Source organism: Periophthalmus magnuspinnatus, chromosome 24 (assembly GCF_009829125.3).
Source record: "Periophthalmus magnuspinnatus isolate fPerMag1 chromosome 24, fPerMag1.2.pri, whole genome shotgun sequence".
NCBI classification, from domain to species: domain Eukaryota; kingdom Metazoa; phylum Chordata; class Actinopteri; order Gobiiformes; family Gobiidae; genus Periophthalmus; species Periophthalmus magnuspinnatus.
This window is the reverse complement of record NC_047149.1, coordinates 22616420-22632331: the sequence shown is the minus strand read 5'-3', so window position 1 is coordinate 22632331 and position 15912 is coordinate 22616420. Positions and strand designations below refer to the sequence as shown.

The window sequence follows — 15912 nt, the reverse complement described above, 5'->3', positions numbered from 1 at the left end:
ATTGGCAGTTTGGCGCATCGCCATGGCAACACAGTGCAAAAGACGACATACGTCTCATTGACTTTATTGATTGGGATGACCCAATGGATTTTTGTGTCAAATTTGGTAACATTTGGGAAAACTAAATTTTTGGCCTTCCATACAAATTTATTAGATGTTCTGTAGGGGGCGCTATCGCGCCAATTTAGTTTCTAACATAATGAGTAGCTTTAGGCCCAAAAGTTTTACAACTGATTCGAATTTGAGCCAAATCGGACTTTGCATGCGCAAACGGGAGCAAATTTTGACTTTTGAAAATTGCAAAAATTCCGATGGAAATTTGCGGCTTCGCCGCACGGAAACAGTAAAAGGGATCATCATGAATTGGATAACTTTTGATGCCTCATTGGTCTAGATGATGTACAGTGAATTTCAGCCCTGCAGGTGAAGCGCCTTCAGAGGAGTTGATTAAAATGCGACGTCAGCGAAAACGCTGAGTCGGCATTTTGGAATTTTCAATCCAAGATGGCCGACTTCCAGTGCGTCAGGGGGCGTGGCCATAATAATCTTTTTTGTTTGGCATCAGATGAAGAATGCGTGTACCAAATTTCGTGGCTGTATGAGAAAGTTGACGTCGATGTCTCCCATTGACGCTCGAAAATTTGACTTTTTCAGGGGGCGCTGTCGCGCCATTTTTTTATGCCCAATGATGCACCACATAAAAAAGTAAATTTTTCGGCAGACCTGAATGGTGGGCAAAATTTGGTGAGTTTTTGAATATGTTCAGGGGGTGAAATTCCTGCTCAAAGAGCAGATGAAAGAAGAAATAAAAATAATTAAAGCCGCAAGCGGCATCGAACGGCCCTCGCGGGCCGTGCTTCGCACTTAGGCCGGACCCGGCACTCCCTGTGGGTGGCGCTGAACGCGCCACTTGTCCCTTTTTTATTGCGGCTTTGGGCTGCACTTGTCACCAAACAAGTCAAAACACATTGAAGTGCTGATGCACAAAATGCAAAAACATGGGTTTTCCAGGCATCGCCATGGCAACACCGTGCAAAATACAAACTTGGCCCCTCGGACTTTTTTGACGGGGACGACCTGAAGAATCACTGTGCCAAATTTTATGTTCGTCGTTGACGGTAATAAGTCGTTATAAGACTTTGAAATGTACTGAAAATTTGGAAATTTTCCCATTAGGATAACATGGGCGCTCTCGCGCATCGCCATGGCAACCCAGTGAAAAATATGACATGGGTCTGATTGACTTTTTTGATCAGGATGACATGAAGAGTCATGGTGCCAAATTTCACATTATTCCATGAAACTAATATTTTTCCCATGAATGGGAAAAATTGGGAGGTTTCCCATTAGGATAACATTGGCAGTTTGGCGCATCGCCATGGCAACACGGTGCAAAAGACGACATAGGTCTGATTGACTTTATTGATTGGGATGACCCAATGGAATTTTGTGTCAAATTTGGTAACATTTGGGAAAACTAAATTTTCGGCCTTCCATACAAATTTATTAGATGTTCTGTAGGGGGCGCTATCGCGCCAATTTAGTTTTCTCACATAATGAGTAGCTTTAGGCCCTGAAAGTTTTACAACTGATTCGAATTTGAGCCAAATCGGACTTTGCATGCGCAAACGGGAGCAAATTTTGACTTTTGAAAATTGCAAAAATTCCGATGGAATTTTGCGGCTTCGCCGCACGGAACCCGTAAAAGGGATCATCATAAATTGGATAACTTTTGATGCCCCACTTGTCTAGATGATGTACAGTGAATTTCAGCCCTGCAGGTGAAGCGCCTTCAGAGGAGTTGACGAAAAAGCGACGTCAGCGACTTTGCATTTTGGAATTTTCAATCCAAGATGGCCGACTTCCGGTACGTCAGAGGGCGTGGCCATAATAATATTTTTTGTTTGGCATCACTTGAAGAATCCTCTACGCCAAAGTTGACGTCGGGACGTCTCCCATTGACGCAATGTATTTTGACTTTTGCAGAGGGCGCTGTCGCGCCATTTTTTTATGCCCAATGATGCACCATATAAAAAAATAAATTTTTCGGCAGACCTGAATTTTGGGCAAAATTTGGTGAGTTTTTGAATATGTTCAGGGGGTCAAATTACTGCTCAAAGAGCAGAAGAATAAAAAAAAAAAATAATAATAATATTTTTAGCAAAAACAATATATCCGATAACATTACAATGGCATATTATATGTTTTTTGAAAGCTCTCAACTTTCCCCACGTCACCGTGGGGTCAATGGCGAATGACGAGCGCTAACGCGCTCGTCATTCGCCATGGCGTCGGGGTCCGCCATTGACCTCCCATTGACTTCCATTCATTTTAGCAGTAACAAGTATGGCCCATGCCTGCGGCATGGGGGCTTGGATAGGGCTCGATGCCAGGAGTGTGTTTGGGGACATTAGCGCTTCGCGCTGCGTCAGCGTCAACATTGAGTCAATGGGCTTCGCCCATTGACTCAATGTTGACGCTGACATGCTAGCAAGAACAAATATGCATGTCCCATGCCTACGGCATGGGTTGCTAGGACACAGGAGTCTGTGCAAGGTCGCGGTGCTGCCACGAAGTTGCGCGCTTCGCGCGCAACTTCGTGAAGACAGTCTGCAACGATGAGTGCTTCGCACTCATCGTTGCGGAAGCAATAGGCCCTACGCCCTGTAGGGGCTCGGGCCTAATAATAATAATAATAAAAATAATAATATTTTTAGCAAAAACAATATATCCGATAACATTAGAAACACATATTATACGTTTTTTGAAAGCTCTCGACCTTCCCCACGTCACCGTGGGGTCAATGGCGAATGACGAGCGCTAACGCGCTCGTCATTCGCCATGGCGTCGGGGTCCGCCATTGACCTCCCATTGACTTCCATTCATTTTAGCAGTTACAAGTATGGCCCATGCCTGCGGCATGGGGCCTTGGATAGGGCTCGATGCCAGGAGTGTGTTTGGGGACATTAGCGCTTCGCGCTGCGTCAGCGTCAACATTGAGTCAATGGGCTTCGCCCATTGACTCAATGTTGACGCTGACATGCTAGCAAGAACAAATATGCATGTCCCATGCCTACGGCATGGGTTGCTAGGACACAGGAGTCTGTGCAGGGGGCGATGGGGGACGACGACTCCTATTGACTACTGTTAACGCATGTCAGCGTCAACATCGAGTCAATGGGCTTCGCCCATTGACTCGATGTTGACGCTGACATGCTAGCAACAACAAATATGCAAACCCATGCCTACGGCATGGGTTGCTAGGACACAGGAGTCTGTGCAAGGTCGCGGTGCTGCCACGAAGTTGCGCGCTTCGATGAGTGCGAAGCACTCAACGATGAGTGCTTCGCACTCATCGTTGCGGAAGCAATAGGCCCTACGCCCTGTAGGGGCTCGGGCCTAAAAATAAAAATAATAATATTTTTAGCAAAAACAATATATCCGATAACATTACAATGGCATATTATACGTTTTTTGAAAGCTCTCGACTTTCCCCACGTCACCGTGGGGTCAATGGCGAATGACGAGCGCTAACGCGCTCGTCATTCGCCATGACGTCGGGGTCCGCCATTGACCTCCCATTGACTTCCATTCATTTTAGCAGTAACAAGTATGGCCCATGCCTGCGGCATGGGGGCTTGGATAGGGCTCGATGCCAGGAGTGTGTTTGGGAACATGAGCGCTTCGCGCTGCGTCAGCGTCAACATTGAGTCAATGGGCTTCGCCCATTGACTCAATGTTGACGCTGACATGCTAGCAAGAACAAATATGCATGTCCCATGCCTACGGCATGGGTTGCTAGGACACAGGAGTCTGTGCAAGGTCGCGGTGCTGCCACGAAGTTGCGCATGGGTTGCTAGGACACAGGAGTCTGTGCAAGGTCGCGGTGCTGCCACGAAGTTGCGCGCGCGAAGACAGTCTGCAACGATGAGTGCTTCGCACTCATCGTTGCGGAAGCAATAGGCCCTACGCCCTGTAGGGGCTCGGGCCTAATAATAATAATAATAAAAATAATAATATTTTTAGCAAAAACAATATATCCGATAACATTAGAAACACATATTATACGTTTTTTGAAAGCTCTCGACCTTCCCCACGTCACCGTGGGGTCAATGGCGAATGACGAGCGCTAACGCGCTCGTCATTCGCCATGGCGTCGGGGTCCGCCATTGACCTCCCATTGACTTCCATTCATTTTAGCAGTTACAAGTATGGCCCATGCCTGCGGCATGGGGCCTTGGATAGGGCTCGATGCCAGGAGTGTGTTTGGGGACATTAGCGCTTCGCGCTGCGTCAGCGTCAACATTGAGTCAATGGGCTTCGCCCATTGACTCAATGTTGACGCTGACATGCTAGCAAGAACAAATATGCATGTCCCATGCCTACGGCATGGGTTGCTAGGACACAGGAGTCTGTGCAGGGGGCGATGGGGGACGACGACTCCTATTGACTACTGTTAACGCATGTCAGCGTCAACATCGAGTCAATGGGCTTCGCCCATTGACTCGATGTTGACGCTGACATGCTAGCAACAACAAATATGCAAACCCATGCCTACGGCATGGGTTGCTAGGACACAGGAGTCTGTGCAAGGTCGCGGTGCTGCCACGAAGTTGCGCGCTTCGATGAGTGCGAAGCACTCAACGATGAGTGCTTCGCACTCATCGTTGCGGAAGCAATAGGCCCTACGCCCTGTAGGGGCTCGGGCCTAAAAATAAAAATAATAATATTTTTAGCAAAAACAATATATCCGATAACATTACAATGGCATATTATACGTTTTTTGAAAGCTCTCGACTTTCCCCACGTCACCGTGGGGTCAATGGCGAATGACGAGCGCTAACGCGCTCGTCATTCGCCATGACGTCGGGGTCCGCCATTGACCTCCCATTGACTTCCATTCATTTTAGCAGTAACAAGTATGGCCCATGCCTGCGGCATGGGGGCTTGGATAGGGCTCGATGCCAGGAGTGTGTTTGGGAACATGAGCGCTTCGCGCTGCGTCAGCGTCAACATTGAGTCAATGGGCTTCGCCCATTGACTCAATGTTGACGCTGACATGCTAGCAAGAACAAATATGCATGTCCCATGCCTACGGCATGGGTTGCTAGGACACAGGAGTCTGTGCAAGGTCGCGGTGCTGCCACGAAGTTGCGCGCTTCGCGCGCAACTTCGTGAAGACAGTCTGCAACGATGAGTGCTTCGCACTCATCGTTGCGGAAGCAATAGGCCCTACGCCCTGTAGGGGCTCGGGCCTAATAAAAATAATAATATTTTTAGCAAAAACAATATATCCGATAACATTAGAATGACATATTATACGTTTTTTGAAAGCTCTCGACTTTCCCCACGTCACCGTGGGGTCAATGGCGAATGACGAGCGCTAACGCGCTCGTCATTCGCCATGACGTCGGGGTCCGCCATTGACCTCCCATTGACTTCCATTCATTTTAGCAGTAACAAGTATGGCCCATGCCTGCGGCATGGGGCCTTGGATAGAGCTCGATGCCAGGAGTGTGTTTGGGGACATGAGCGCTTTGCGCTGCGTCAGCGTCAACATTGAGTCAATGGGCTTCGCCCATTGACTCAATGTTGACGCTGACATGCTAGCAAGAACAAATATGTATGTCCCATGCCTACGGCATGGGTTGCTGGGATACAGGAGTCTGTGCAGGGGGCGATGGGGGACGACGACTCCTATTGACTACTGTTAACGCATGTCAGCGTCAACATCGAGTCAATGGGCTTCGCCCATTGACTCGATGTTGACGCTGACATGCTAGCAACAACAAATATGCAAACCCATGCCTACGGCATGGGTTGCTAGGACACAGGAGTCTGTGCAAGGTCGCGGTGCTGCCACGAAGTTGCGCGCTTCGCGCGCAACTTCGTGAAGACAGTCTGCAACGATGAGTGCTTCGCACTCATCGTTGCGGAAGCAATAGGCCCTACGCCCTGTAGGGGCTCGGGCCTAATAATAATAAAAATAATAATATTTTTAGCAAAAACAATATATCCGATAACATTAGAATGACATATTATACGTTTTTTGAAAGCTCTCGACTTTCACGTCACCGTGGGGTCAATGGCGAATGACGAGCGCTGACGCGCTCGTCATTCGCCATGACGTCGGGGCCCGCCATTGACCTCCCATTGACTTCCATTCATTTTAGCAGTAACAAGTATGGCCCATGGCTGCGGCATGGGGGCTTGGATAGGGCTCGATGCCCGGAGTGTGTAGGGGACATGAGCGCTTCGCGCTGCGTCAGCGTCAACATTGAGTCAATGGGCTTCGCCCATTGACTCAATGTTGACGCTGACATGCTAGCAAGAACAAATATGCATGTCCCATGCCTACGGCATGGGTTGCTAGGACACAGGAGTCTGTGCAAGGTCGCGGTGCTGCCACGAAGTTGCGCGCTTCGCGCGCAACTTCGTGAAGACAGTTTGCAACGATGAGTGCTTCGCACTCATCGTTGCGGAAGCAATAGGCCCTACGCCCTGTAGGGGCTCGGGCCTAAAAATCAGTAGAAGCAGAAGCAAGAAGAAGAGCAGGAGGAAACGGAAAAAGAAGAGGAAGAAGAAGAAAATAAGATGAAAAAGGAGAAGAAGAAGAAAGAATAGGATGATGAAGAACAAAGCAGAAGAGGAAGAAGCAAAGAAAAAAGCAGAAGATGATGAAGAATGAAGCAGAAGAAGAGAAAAGAAGAAAAAAGAAGAGAAAAAGAAGAGGAAGCAGAAAAAAACAAAGATAAGGAGGCAGAAGAAGAGGATGCTGATGATGAAGAAGAACAAAGCAGAAGAGGAAGACACAGAAGAAGAAAAAAGCAGGAGAAGAAGAGGAGGAAGCAGAAGATGAAGAAAAAGAAGAGGAAACAGAAGAAAAAGCAGAAGAAGAAACAGAAGAAGAAGTGATATCGTTTGAACTAATAAACTTCACTTGTTGAAGGTTAAACCGTTGAGAAATCCACTCATGACTCTTCCCTCAGGTAGTTAAACGAGGGAGGGGTCAAGGAGGAGAAGGGCCCGAGTTTATCTGAAAAGTGATAGAATGTGTCAAGATAGTTTATCTCTACGTAAGAAAATGTGCACTTTTGAACTCATTTTAAAAACACTACATTCACTCGTACAATTCGACCAAACAACATGAAGGTTTATGGCAGAAAATCACGTCACATTTTAGTCTCAAATCAGGTTTTTTTGTTACGATTTTCATGAGTTACTCCACACAGATGTTATTGCTTTGCCTGGAATGTCCCACTATAGGGTATTAAACATATCTATCTCCATGGAAACAAGCAGCTGTCGTCTTAGGCTGAGTTGCAGGTGCACAGTCTGCGGTTACTGATCAGATCTGTGAAGAGGTGAACCTGCTCATAATAAGAATAAGTGTTTTTCAAGGTATTTTCTTTTGAGTAAAATCGAAGTTTAAAGTCATACTCTGAAACAGTCCAGGCAAAACAATATGTCACATCTCCATCAGCTGGCAAACACACCAGAAAAGTTACACAGTGGAGCTTTAAAAGAGCCTGATCAACCGTATACATTTCCTTGTAAAATTCTTATGATTACATTTGAAATATTTGACCTATTTTGAATTAGTAATGTCTTATATCATTGGAAGATATAGTTATTCATATAAAAAAGTGAAAAAAAGTAGGTTGACCATCGCTATCTGTCTGTTTTTGAACTTTGGGAACTTTTAATCCAAGATCTATGTCTAAAGACTGTCTGCAGTAGAGCTGAAATGGGGAAAAAAAACCCACATAGGTTATTTTGCTTCACAAAAATGGAATATATTTCAAGGACAAGCAAAACAGGATCCATTGGTGCCACTAATGCACTTTAATAATCTGATAATGAGCATTTATACTCACACCTGCTCCTGTTTTTAATGTTTTAAATGGACCTATGCAGTTAATTGTTTTGTTTTTGTTTGTATTGTTCTGTATTTTAACAAGGCGCACATGAAAAAGAGTGTTTGGTATTCTCATTGGGCTCTCACTGTATAAATAAAGAAAACATATAAATATACTGTATATATATCAATATATTTAACATATTTTGACATAATGCATATCTTAATTAAATACAAGAGTGAATCTAAACTATTCAAAATTACTTCAGATTGGCAGAACTATGACCTGCTGTTTCAACTTAATGCTTTTCATGAATACAGGGGCGTCTGACTGGGGGGGTAAAGTGTCCCGTTTACGCAGGGCCCCCCACAAAGTCTGTAATGTGCATTTTTCATATAGCGATCTTATAACGCAGGCCCGCCAAGATGGTTTATACTCAAAATTTTGCACTAAACCCTCGCATGTATATGTATAATTACTGAAACAAACACAATTCTGTTCAGTTTTTGGATTCAGTGTTGGCTGTTCAGCAAAGTGACCCTTGTCTTTAGCTCTGATACTGAGTACATTTGAGTGAAGCTTTATCAGAAACAGGGAAACACACAATGGGATTTACTCAGGCGTGAAGTCGGCCTCAGCCTGCTCTGGTTCTGCAGTCAGTGTGTTAATTATTACAAGACTGTTTAGATTCAACTCAATGACAAAATACTCACACAGAAACCACTGTATAACACATAGAGACCACTCTATAACATGGAGACTGCTGTATTGCACACAGAGACCGCCGTATAACACACAGAGACCGCCGTATAACACACAGAGACCGCCGTATAACACACAGAGACCGCCGTATAACACACAGAGACCGCCGTGTAACACACAGAGACCGCCGTGTAACACACAGAGACCGCCGTGTAACACACAGAGACCGCCGTGTAACACACAGAGACCGCCGTGTAACACACAGAGACCGCCGTGTAACACACAGAGACCGCCGTGTAACACACAGAGACCGCCGTGTAACATAAAGACCACTGTGCTGTATAACAATATGGTTGAACACTGTGAAAACGTAAACCTGCATTTCTTTGATAAATATTGGAGTTGTGAAAGTTTTTAAGGGTAAGAACTGTGGAACGTTTCTGGTGCAGGGTCCACCATCTCTTTGTTTCCATGGAGATGTTATGATGTAAGTGAGTGAGACCACCAGGCCAAATAAAAGATAAGATCTCTGGAGAGGAGACGCAGTAAAAAACGCATGAAACCCGCAATTTTTAAATGCTATTTTTATTCAAGCTTTATTTTAAATCCACGTTTTCAAGCCTCTACAGTCGACTTAACCCAAAACATGACATAAGTAAATCCTTCCGGTTACGATAGTCCTGACCAAGCCTCGAGTTGGGTCCCAATGTCCCCCAAGAAGCACTGAAGAATGGGTCAAATACAGAGGATAAACTTTACCTATATAAGATTGATAAAATGTACTTCAACCTACATAACATTCACACACCAGTATACGCAGACACTGGGGACGAGGTGGGCTAAGTGTCTTGCCCAAGGATGCAGCAACAACAGCATTCATCTGTGGGAACTGGAATCACAACGCCATCCTGTGGGTCAGAGAGCAGGATTCGAACCGCCAACCTTCAGATGACTGGACAAACCCTCTACCAAGTGAGCTACTGTCACCCTTAACTAACAACTAAAGACCAGTCAATGTGTTCTTTGCTCATTGTATTTGCTAAAATATATCACCAGGGAAACTAAAGAGTAAAGTAGAGATGAGATGGGTTAAGTGTCTTGCCCAAGAGCACAACAACAGCATTCACCAAGCTTGTGGGAGCTGGAATCGCACCACCAGTCTGTGAGAGTCAGCGGTTCTCACTGCTCAGTCGATGATGTTAATATCAAATGCCAACTTTCGAGATCAAAGGACAAACGCTCTACCAACTGAGCCACTGTCGTCGTAGCAGCAGAACTAAGAAGTGCCACGTTATGTTCCCCAGAAGCAGAATCTGTTTCACTTCTGAGCACTTGACTTCAGGGAGCCTCCGGGGCCCGCGACAGGTGTAAAAAGCTGACAGCAGCACTTCAGGCAAACTGTCAGAAGTTCAATCTCGATACATCCACTTCTCGACATGAGCAGGTCGTGTTTATGTGACGTAATCCCATTCTAAAACAAGACTGATCTTATCAATTCAGGGCTGTGCAATTAATATAATCTGTATCAAATTGAGATCTAAGTGTTTTAAATCGTTAATGATAAGCCTGAAGTCTTTTTAAAGGAGAGCTCTGCAGCCAATCCTCTGTCAGTGGAAGTGGAGTTTAAACTTTGGAGGAACTGATTTGACTTTTTGGCAGTGAACGGTAATGAGTAAAAGTGTAGTTGTGTTACTGAAATCAAACATTATCTCGGGGAAAATCATGGTTTAACATTAAGAGGAAATATCTTATATCTTTAATTTTTTCCCCCCATATTGCTCTCCTCGAAGATAAACACAAAATGGTCAAACTGGTCATACTTATACAGCACTTTTCTACTTTCAAGACGCTTTCCATCAAGGAACCACTCACCCATTCACATTCATTCACAGTGGGGGTGAGGTGGAATAAGTGTCTTGCTCAGTGGATCAGTGGCAAAATGTGTTCACGCTTGGAAATTAGATGTATGTCTTGCCCAAGATAACACAGCAACAACACTGTTCACCACCTATGGACGCTAGGTTTGAACTGCCAACCTGTAGATGAATCGATGAAGTTTGTTACAGGAGCAGGATTAGAACCTTCACCCTTCAGAGCTGAGGGTTTACACTTTACCAACTAAGCTACTGTAAGTTGAACACCAGTGAGATATTGCAAGTTCTTGTACTTAGGTCTGTCACAATAGTCACTGTATCAACTTATCGTTCAATATATGGTAGAAAGAACAATACTTTTTCAAGCTAAATAAATACTGTACTGTGCATACTTTGCCTATGTACGAGCAGAATTTTGTTCTTACTTGTGCAGTATACGCCTATATGATAACTTTTGAGCTATCTACAACACTTATATATTCTAGATCTAACTATGATATTTAATTGTGATACTACTGGCCCTGTTTTTACATAGAACGTTTTCACTTTCAAGGCACTCAAAGCTCTTTACATGAAGGAACCACTCACACATTCACACACGCATTCATACACCAGTGAACCAGACACTGAGGGCAAGGTGTGTCAAGTGTCTTGCCGAAGGACACAACAACAACAGCATTCATGTGTGGGAGCTGGAATCGCACCACCAACCTTTAGATCACTCCCAACTGAGCTACTGTAGCCCCAAAAACCTGGGATCGTCCTGCTTTAATAATGCGTCAGTGGAGTAGTCAATTTCATCATCATCATCATCAATATCATCTATATCATCATCTTCATCCATCATTCATCATCAATATCATCCATCATCATCAATATCATCTATATCATCATCATCAATATCATCTATATCATCATCTTCATCCATCATTCATCATCAATATCATCCATCATCATCAATATCATCTATATCATCATCATCAATATCATCTATATCATCATCTTCATCCATCATTCATCATCAATATCATCCATCATCATCAATATCATCTATATCATCATCATCAATATCATCTATATCATCATCATCAATATCATCTATATCATCATCTTCATCCATCATTCATCATCAATATCATCCATCATCATCAATATCATCTATATCATCATCATCAATATCATCTATATCATCATCATCAATATCATCTATATCATCATCTTCATCCATCATTCATCATCAATATCATCATTCATCATCAATATCATCCATCATCATCAATATCATCTATATCATCATCATCAATATCATCTATATCATCTTCATCCATCATTCATCATCAATATCATCCATCATCATCATCAGTATCATCTATATCATCTTCATCCATCATTCATCATCAATATCATCTATATCATCTTCATCCATCATCCATCATCATCTATCATCATCATCTTCATCCATCATTCATCATCAATATCATCTATATCATCATCATCTATATCATCATCATCTTCATTCATCATCAATATCATCCATCATCATCATCAATATCATCATCATCTTCATCCATCATTCATCATCAATATCATCTATATCATCATCATCTTCATTCATCATCAATATCATCATCATCTTCATTCATCATCATCATCTTCATCCATCATTCATCATGGATCATCATCATTTATCATCATTATCATCATCCATCATCATCAATATTATCCATCATCATCATCATCATCGGTAGCTCTCTTACCTTGACGAACAGTGAGATTTCAGGCTGTGTGGGATCGACTGCTGCGATGCTGCTCTCGTCCAGTGTGGTGTTTTCTAGAGTCTGGATGCTGAAGTCAATGGGGTCTTCAACTTTAGGTTCTTCTTTGGTCTCCTCGTGCGGGGGCTCGACGCAGGGGAGAGGTTCTGCTGCCGAAGCCGAGGAGGCAGAAGACGTGGACGATCTTCTGGAGCTGGACTGGATCTCCTCGTGCTTCTCCTCTTCATGATGCTCCTCAGGCTCCTCTTTGTGTTCTTTACTGTTAACTATGGAAGTAGGAATAGTGTTGGGTGGGATTCGAACCTTCAACCTCTACCAACTCAACTACCGTCGCCCAAAAAATGTATTTCACCTTTTTTTCCAAGAGCCTTGATCACACATTTGGCTTCAGCTTTATTGCGCTGAAGACGTAACAACAACTACAGTATCTGCTTCTTTTGAGAGTTCACACTTCACTGTGGTTGATTAAAACTATCAGTCACTATTTGTATTTCAACATAAACCTGCGTTAAACAGAAAAGCACCAAATCAGAAAGAAACCAACAAAAAGAAAGAAATCAGATCATGTTTTAATGTTATAGTTTTATCGTCTGTGATTAATTTAGCTGAGACACAAAATGGCTGCTTTTCTGTGTCTAATATCGGCAGTGCTGGAAGGTAAAGAAGTACAAGTATTTAAGTATGCATTTTAGGTATCTGTACTTTACTTAAATACATTTTACAGTGGATACTTTTTACTTTTACTTCTCTACATTTGAGAGGAGTATCTGTACTTTCAACTCCACTACACTTTTGAACAGGGCTGAAAAGTAAAAAGTACTTTTCATTTGATTTGAGGAGTTATTTTTACTATTTTCGTGGTTCGTTTCTGAGTAAAGTTTTCAAGGCTTTGAGCAAACACAAATAAACACACAAAATTCATGAGAAGTTAAGAAAATGGCTCATATTGCAGCTGCTGACCATTTTTTAAATCTGTATAACTACATTTAGGTTTTTTTTGTTTCGCCGAGAAGGAGGGTCTAAGGACAAGGGGGCGCTCTGGGACAGTTTTCATTTAGCTTCTTTTCTGCTGATTAATTTGTTTGTTTCGCTTTGATTTTCGTTGATTTTCTAACTTTCTGTTGGTTAAATCAGTTTTCATGTTCACCCCTAAGAGGAAACTTCTGCTGTGATTTTGGGCTTTACAAAAATGCATTGAAATTAATTTAAAACTCTACATTTACTTGAGCAACTTTTCACCTCTGTATCTGTACTTTTACTTAAGTACCATATCTAAAGATGTACTGTGTAACTTTTCCAGTGGAGCATATCACTACTCCTTGTCTCCACTTTGGTGTTACTGCTTCTGTTCCAAAGTGCGACATTAAAACTTTGAATCTACAATTTTTATCCATCAGGACGAGACAAAACACTGCCAAGCCACATCTGCGGAGAGGTGAGTCAGCTGTACGGTTTTCCCCAGGTATTTTAAGCAACACAAATACCTTGAATAAATGCATGTCAGTGTAAGTTTTCAAGATGGAATGTTTGCCACAGGGACACGATACTCAGTTTTGTTACTTAAGTAAAAGTACAGATACCAAAGCAAAAAAAACAACAAAACAAAACAAATAAAAGCATCACATGAAAATAAATTAAGAAAAATATGTTAATGTTAAAAATAAACCTCTCAGCCTTTTCAGCAGGTCGTAAACAACAATAAAAAATACTTAATAAAATTACTTTACTTAATAAACTACTTAATTACTTAATAAATACTTTACTTAAATACTTAATTACTTCACTTAATAAAATACTTAATTCATTTTTTTTTATTTAAAGTGTAGTAGAGTAAAAAGTACAGATACCTTCTCTCAAATGTAGTCAAAGTAAAAGTTAAAGTATTAAAACTTCAAAACTGACTAAGGTAAAGTACAGATACCTGGATTTTTACTTAAGTACAATATGAAGTTACGTTCCAAAACTGCACATTACAAGTTCCAGCACTTTTAAATGAACTAATTCTGTTAAAAAAAAGTGAATAAATCTCATTTTTTGTACATAATCTGACATAATAGCACTACCTACTCCTGTGTTTCTCTTCATAAAATCTGACATTTTCACATCCTTACCTTTCACCACCTCCTCGGGCGTTATCTCCAGCACCACCGTCTCTGTCTTCACTTCCTCCTCATCATCATCAGACGAAGATGAAGAAGATGAAGAAGAAGAAGAGGCAGCCCTGTCCCGAGCTGTCCCATCCTGGTCCCCATCTTCTGACGCGTGCACTTGGATCTCGCTGTGCACTTGGATCTCGCTGTACACTTGCTCAATCATTTCAACCGTGTTTTCATATTTGGGTTCCGCTTTATCCGGGCTGTCCGACCTCTTCTCCACGAGCACCGGTTCTTCCGTCACCAAGTCGTACTCGTTGTTCATTTTGACACCTTGGGTTTTTGGTTAAATTGCAGAGGGAGGACTCGGGTAAGCTCTCCACTCCAGCGCTGACGAAGAGTGCGACGGGCTGCGGAGTGACCTAGCGCTAGGGCAAATTCCAGCGTTAACTCATGAAAGAACTTTGATCCTTAAGTTAACAAGTGATAGAAGGAAAACGCTGCCTTCAAGGACACGGAAGAGGGTGGGAGAGAAGAGAGGTAGATAAGAGAAGCAGCTTTATCAGGTGAAAAAGTGAACCACTCAAATCATGAGCACTTTTTTTTGCAGCCGGCGCTGTTTAAACAAACATGGGTGAAGTAATCAATTTTGTTACAGATACAGAGGCAAAAAGTTACTCAAGTCAAAGTATTACATTAAAAAAAATCTACTTAAGTGTAAAAAAAACAGTTAAAAATGTACTTAAAGAGTAAAAAGTAAAAGTGTTTCACATAAGTTTTTTCAATTAAATAATAAAATGTAGTAATATTGATCTAAAAATGAGACATATTTTGGTCGACAGTAACAATACAAATCACTTTTTAAATTTTTCTTGTGAATTTTGTGTATTTATTTTTGTTTGCTCAAAGCCAAAGCTTAAACTCGAAAACTTTAGTCAGACAAGTTTTCGAATACGGTAAAAATAACTCCTCAAATCATCTGAAAAGTACTTTTACTTTTCAGTCCTGTTCAAAAATGTAGTGGAGTAGAAAGTACAGATACTGCTCTCAAATGTAGTGAAGTAAAAGTGCAAAGTATCCACTGTAAAATGTACTTAAGTAAAGTACAGATACCTAATCATTCTACTTAAGTACAGTACTTTACTACTTGTGCGTCATTACCTTCCACCACTGTATTTAAATAGAAACAAACAAGACAAATAAGATAAAGACACACGTTGGTCGTCTATAAGGACTCGTGATGTAAACCTACAAAATTAAAATGGGCCTATAATAAACTTTGGGATGGACTAAATATGTTTTTATACTACAAAATGAAGTAAACAGAACATTTTTCTTTAACTTTTGAACTTGAAATAGTCACTGGACTCAATCTCTATGGCAACAGTCCTAATTTTTCATCATTCTGAAAGCCACGGATAAATAGATTAACAGTTTAAAGGAAAATATGAGCACTTTTGAATGGAAAAGTTATCAAAATGTTGCGTGTACAGTTCACTTAACCATTGAATTCCATTGTTAAAGGGCCCGTATTACCGTATTATAATGTTTCCTCATCAAAAACAGACCTTGAGTTGTGCTTTGTTTCATTCGCACATGTTTAACACAC

General features: G+C 42.1%; 1 protein-coding gene across 1 annotated transcript; it reads right to left on the bottom strand.

Annotated features, from left to right (window-relative positions):
• Positions 1-7310: 7310 nt before the first annotated feature.
• LOC117392556 (uncharacterized) lies at positions 7311-14740 on the bottom strand. The gene is made up of 3 exons (XM_033990651.1): positions 14322-14740; positions 12193-12476; positions 7311-7370 (listed from the first exon to the last, which is right to left on the bottom strand). Exons 1-3 carry the CDS (start codon positions 14626-14628, stop codon positions 7311-7313), a joined length of 651 nt encoding a protein of 216 aa, XP_033846542.1. The 5' UTR covers positions 14629-14740.
• Positions 14741-15912: the final 1172 nt, after the last annotated feature.